The following is a 6,000-nucleotide window of genomic DNA, read 5'->3' on the forward strand; positions in this document are numbered from 1 at the left end:
TCCCCACTTCACAGATGAAGAAACTGAGGCCCAGAGAGGTTAAGTTCCTTGGCCAAGGTCACACAGCTGGGAAGTGACAAAGTGGGACTTGAACCCAAGCAGCCTGATGCAAAGTCTAGGTTCTGAATCTGTCGCTGCGTAGCTGGCAACAGCCTGGAGCAAGAATAATGATCCCTCCCCCACCCCTGCCCATGCTAGAGGCCCAGACCGGGGACCTTGAGCACCTCTGGGAGATACTGCCAAGTGGCACTGGCCTGTGCCCACAGCGGGCACGGCGAAGAGGAGAAGGGTGTGGAAAACACAGGGAGGGTGACCAAGGAAGGCCGCCGCCGGAATCTGTGGCCTTGGGGTGGGGAAGTGGCCCTTCGTCACTCTGTCCTGGGGCTGTGTCCCTGGAGAGGCCCTGTCCCCTTAGGTAGAGAAGCTCCAGCCCCCCTCAGCTGGGTGAGTCACTGCACCGAGGAACCGGACCGTGGGAACCAGAATGGTTCTTGCCAGAGGGGGAGGGAACCCTGGGCTGGCCTAAGGAATCCCACAGATCAGCTTACACCAAAGGGCCGAGACACAGGGCCTGAAACTACTGGAGGAAGGCCCTCAGCCCACAGGACACTTCTCTCCATTCAGCGACTCCCCACTGAGACCCCCGGTGCCAAACACAGTTGCTTGCGAGATGAAGCTCTGGGGTGGAGAAGCTGGATGAACCAACCATGGTACAGGGCAAGCAGCCCCACCACCCTTTGGACTGTCTGCCCTGCTCACCCACCGTGACCTTTACTTTCAGGGTGGCCGGCCAGATGGTGGGCAGCCGTGGGAGACCGACCTCGACCTTGGGAGAAGGAATCTGCATTTTCTCAAAGCCCCAGTGTTGGGCCCGCCCACAGGCGAATGGTTAATCTCATGAAATTCTTGTCACAGCCACGGAGAAGAGACAGGGTGGGGCCCCAAGGAAGGCTTGGGATCACCACAAGAAGGCTGAGTTCTGCATTTTGCTGATGGAGATGCAGCTTCCTAAGGGAATGGCAGGCAGTGGAGCTGAAGTGGGCTCACCAGACTCAGATGGGTGGAGGGTGTGGGAAAGGCCCCAGTGTCATTCTGGGGCCTCATTCCTCAAGGTGAACCATGGGGATCAACAGACCCAGCTCCCAAAGCCAGTGTGAGGAGCAATCCCTTGCCATGAACTTCCTTTAAGGGAACTACACCAAGTCCCCTCCCGCACCCTTGTCATGTCAACACACATGCTGATTCCGTCAACCTGGCCCCCCTTGCTACTGCCCAACCCAGCCTCAGACACCTGGGCCCCATGCCCGCCTGTACTCCTCCTCATTCCCCACTGAGCCCCACGGCCCTCTCATGCCCCTAAAACACCCCTGTTCACATCCCTCCATTCTCCTGGCCCTGGCATCTGCCCACCCCAGCTGCCTGGGACGCCCCCAAAACACACGCACTCTGAGATCCAAGTCCAGAAGGCAGCAAAGGCTGGGCATTAAAAACACAGATGCTGAGGCCAGACAGGCTGGATTCAAATCCACCTCTGCTAGTGCCCAACTGTGTGATCCTCAGCAAGTTGCTTAACCTCTCTGTGCCTGTTTCTTCATCTGTAAAATGTGATGAGAATAGAGGCTACCTGAGAGAGTTGTTCTGAGAACTGGGAATTATGACATGTGATGCCCCTAGCTGGCACTCCACAAGTGCTATTGTTTACCCCAGACTCCCACACCTGATACATACTAGGTGCTCAGGAAATATTTGCCGAATAGGTGAATAAAAGTTGGCCTCAGGCACACACCTGTTTGCCAACCATGCGGCCTCCTCAGAGTACCGACTCATGCCCAAATACCTGCGTCCCCTGCCACGCACGTTCCACTGCACACCTAGCCCTGTCCCGTTGTACCAGTGTCTGTGCAGTACACCTGTCTGCCCTGTGCATCTTCAGGCCCCAGCTTGCTGGCACACAAGTCCATGCAGACATCTGCAGGGCCCTGGTGCACACCTGTGTGCCTCCTTGCACACCTGTCACACCCATGCACCCATCACCAACGTGCAATGGTAACTCTGACAGGCTCACGCAGTGGCCCCAGAACACAACTTTGGTCAGGCATGCAGTCACTTACTGCGCCCTCAGCATGCACCTGTGACCCTCACGTGCATACCTGGGCTTTATGCGCACCTGGGTACCTGTGGCAACTTGGACCCCTCCCAGTACGCCTAGGTATGCGCGCCCATGAGCCGGCACTCACTTGAGTCCCTGCACATGCCCACCTGGGCCATACAGGCGCCAGTAGTACCCCTCGGGGGACACCTGTATTCTCGCGTGCACACCTGGGTTCCACGTACATCTGGATCTCTGCGCGCTCCCACCTGTGACCCACTCAGCTCACGACCCGCTCGGTTCCCGCCCACCCCCGCCCCCGCCGCCGCCGCCGCCGCCGCCCGGGTGTACCTGGATGTTGAGCTTGCGCTCGCAGGCCGGCCCCGTGCCCTGCACCACGCTGTCGAGCACCGCCACCACGTCGGGCGCCGGTTCCACGAAGCAGGCGGTGCGCGCAGCTCGGATGGCGGCTCGCACGTCGGCGAAGCGGAAGGCGCAGAGTGCGGCCGGAGCAGCGCGGGCCGCGGGGGACCCCTGGGGCCGCTCGAAGACAGCAAAGAGCCGCTCCCGGGCTGGGAAGACCGACACCAGGCGGCTGTAGAGGTCGCCGCGGCCCGCGCCGCCCGCGCACTGCAAGCCCAACTGGATGTAGGACTCGGTGAGCTTCTTGGCGTCGCCGCCGGCGCCGTGGGGCAGGCAGATGCGGGCCAGCAGGCTCCGCGCCTGGCTCTCCTTGTCGCCCGCGCGCGCCTCGCTGTTGAGCGCCAGGTACGCGTAGGACTGTGCACCCGGCGGCGGGTCGGACGGGTGCAGGAAGGCGCTCACGAAGCCCAGCTTGTGCTGCTCCTTGGCGCCCTGCTTGATCTTGAGGATGTTGTCGTCGGAGGGGTTGAGGTCGAAGGTGAAGAGCTTGGCCAGGTCGCCGCGCGTGTCCAGGGAGCGGATGGCGATCTCGGGCGTGTTCTCGAAGCGGTGGTCCTCCAGGCTGCGGTTGCGCGGGAAGAAGGAGCTGCCGTAACCGGTGTACGTGGCGCCCACGAGCAGGCGGCTGCCCCCCGCGCCCGCGGCGGGAGGCAGAACTAGCCCCACGGTGGACGCGTTCGGGTGGTTGGCCGCCACGTTCAGCATGCTGGGGAACACCGTGACGGGCTCGGCGGGCGGCGCGGCGGGCGGGAAGCGCACGGCCACGGCCGAGATGTTGCCCCGGCGCCGCAGCTGGCAGAAGCCCTGGTAGATGGACCCGCACACGACTACCAGGCCCTGGCCGGGGTCCAGCTGCAGGATCTTGTTGTAGTTGTCCGTGAGGCGCCGCGGGTGCTCGCACGAGGCCTGCGGCAGCTGCGGAGCGTGACACAGCGGGCTGTCGGGCACCGGGCCCACGGCCGCCTCGGCCTCCAGGCTCAGGTTGGCGCCCGACAGCTGATAGAGGCGGTTGACGGCCGCCAGGTACACCGTCCCCGCCGCGCCGTCCAGGGCGAAGTTGTTGGTGGGCGTGGGCGATGGGAACCGACGCTGGATCTCCAGGGCGCCGGCCCGCGCCGCCCCCAGGAGCAGCAGCAACAGCAGCGGCACCGGGCACCGCGGCGGCGTCTGGAACGGCGGGGGGCTGGCGGCGGCGGCCCGGGCGCTAAGGGGTGCGCCGCCCGCGGCGCGAGGAGCCATCCGGGCGTGCGCGGGCTGCGCAGCGCGGCGAGTGCATGGGGCGAGGCGCGGCCGGGAGCCGGGAGCCCGGAGGCGGCGTGAGGCGGGGGGCGGGCCCGGGCCGCGAGGCGCTTCCTGCCCGCGCCAGCCGCCCCCGGCCCCGGCGCCCGGGCCCGGCTCAGCCTCGCCGCGCAGCCCGGGGGCGGGGCGGGGGCGGCTCCGCTGCGGACACGCCCTCACTCCGCGCCCCGGCCCCGCCCGCCCCCGGGACCCCCGCCTGCCCCTGGCCGCCCTGGGCCACGCCCCGCCGTCCGCGGGTCCCGCCGCCCGCGCCCTCCAGGACCCGCCCGCGCCCTCCAGGACCCGCCCGCGGCCCCAGGGTCCCTCCCCGTAGCCGCCGCCGCCGTCGCTCGCTCTCCTCGCTCTTTCCTCCCACTTGGCCGCTTGGCCTGCCTCGCTCGCGCCTGTTTTCTCTTTTCCGCCCTCTCCCCCACCCCGTCTCTCCCTCTCTCTGCGTCTCTCGGTCTCTGCGTCTCTCCGTCTCTGTCCCCACCCCAAACTCCGCGCGTGTGGCGCTTCTCCGGGTTCTGCCTCTGCTTCTCCTTCTCCCTCCGACTCCGCTTCGCTCTCCAGTCCCTGGCAGCCCCGCCCCCGGCCCTTTCTAGTCTCCTTCTCTCTCCTGCTCCGTTTTTCCGTCCCTGACGCTCGCTCCCTCTCTCCGTGGCTCCCTCTGCCTCCCCCTCGGACCCTCCGTCCCTCTCTCGGTCCCTCTGAGCTCCCCTTTCCTTCTCCCTCTGCCTTCCCGAACCCTGTGTCTCCCCTCCACACTCAGCCTCCCTCCACCACCTTTCTCAGGCACTGTCCAGGCCTTCGCTCCCCCAGTGCCGGCCAGTCGGGCCCCCCAGACCCCATAATCTGTCCCCCAAACCCCAGACCCATAAAAGGGATTTACAAGTGGCAGGGCCAGAGGGACCAGTGCTCAGGGTCAGATATATAAATGAGGAAAACATGGAGAGAGGAAATAGTTCCAGCCAGTGGCCCACAACCGATAGCCAGAGCAAGGCCTTGGTCCTGGAGCCCACAGTTGCCTCCTGTGGAGACCCAGCCGCACCCCCACCCCTGGCACCCCCGCCAGGCACTTTCCCGAACATCCTCCCAGGCTTAGTGGAAGATTAGTCCCACAAAAGCCGGCACTGGGCAGGGTTCTTGATCTCAAAAGCAGCGTTAGGGGCAGGCAGCCTGGTTCCAAGGTCACAGCCCTGTGAGGACCATGCGCCGCGGCTGTTTTACGGGGGTGCTCACACAGGGCTAGCCCGTGCCAGACACTGTGCCAAGCACATGCCATGTACGGGCTCTCTTTTTCCTCACAGATTCCCCCGAGGCGAGCGCTACTGGTAACCCATCTTCCAGATATGGAAACCAAGGCTGAGGGGAAGGGACTGGCCCAAGATGCACAGCTCATGAGGAGCAGAGCTACAGTGTTTGAAAGCAAAAGCCCTTCAGCTCCGACCTCTCAGAACGGGGCCTCCCGTCAGACCCCCAGCTTCCACAGGGTGCCCGGTGGGCCTCACTCTGAGAGTAGCGGGACCTCATTTTCCTCTTTCCCACCCAACCAGGAAGGAAGGGCAGGGGTGTCTGTGCACCATGGGGCAGGCAGGAAAGGCTGGGCCTGCAGCCGCCCTCCACTTCCCTCAACACCCTCGCCTTCCTGCCATCCTGCCCGCCTTGTTCCAGACCCCTCAGCCCTGGTCTGGCCACTGCTTTGATGGCCGGGAGTGTTGAGCTGCAGGAAATTGGAGGCCCCCTCCCAGGCCCATCCACCCACCAAGAGCCACTCAGGGGACTGCCCGTGGGACTGTGTCCCTGTCTTCCTCTCTGGATGAAGAAGGCACACATCGTGCCACCCATGAGGGCCAACTGCAGAGCCCAGCAGGGGTGCATGGGGCCTGCCTCCATGCCCCTCCTCCTCACTCCCATCCTCAGTGCCCCCACCCCAGTCCATCCGCTGGTCTCTCTGTCTTCTCTCTCTCTCTCCTGCCCCCACCCATCTCTGTTCCTATCTGTCTTGCTCCTCCCGTTCACTCTCTTTGTCTCTCCCACTCTCAGTGTCTTGCCCCCTTCCCTTTCCACTCTTCATCTGTCTCTCTGTGTGTCTCTATCTCTGTCCCTCTCTCTGTCTCCCTCCCTATCCCTCACCCCCGCTCCCTCTCCAGCCCCTCCTCTCTTCCTTCCTGTCTCCCGCTCATCTGGTTCATCTTGCTGCATCCTGC

At 64.4% G+C, this 6,000-nt stretch overlaps 1 protein-coding gene across 3 annotated transcripts in view; it reads right to left on the minus strand.

The window, feature by feature from the left end:
* The window catches only part of PLXND1 (plexin D1), a 51,551-nt gene extending 47,636 nt beyond the window's left edge, over positions 1 to 3,915 (minus strand). For 2 of the 3 annotated variants that reach the window (XM_063704162.1, XM_004036291.5), the window contains exon 1: positions 2,441 to 3,914. In XM_063704162.1, the coding sequence (XP_063560232.1) occupies positions 2,441 to 3,751 (1,311 nt within the window). In that variant the 5' untranslated portion in view covers positions 3,752 to 3,914. Of the gene's footprint in view, positions 1 to 2,440 lie in introns of all 3 variants that reach the window. The other variant, XR_008678089.2, reaches the window with a different exon arrangement.
* Between the last annotated feature and the right edge of the window lie 2,085 nt (positions 3,916 to 6,000).

This window comes from Gorilla gorilla, chromosome 2 (assembly GCF_029281585.2).
Source record: "Gorilla gorilla gorilla isolate KB3781 chromosome 2, NHGRI_mGorGor1-v2.1_pri, whole genome shotgun sequence".
Lineage (NCBI taxonomy): Eukaryota > Metazoa > Chordata > Mammalia > Primates > Hominidae > Gorilla > Gorilla gorilla.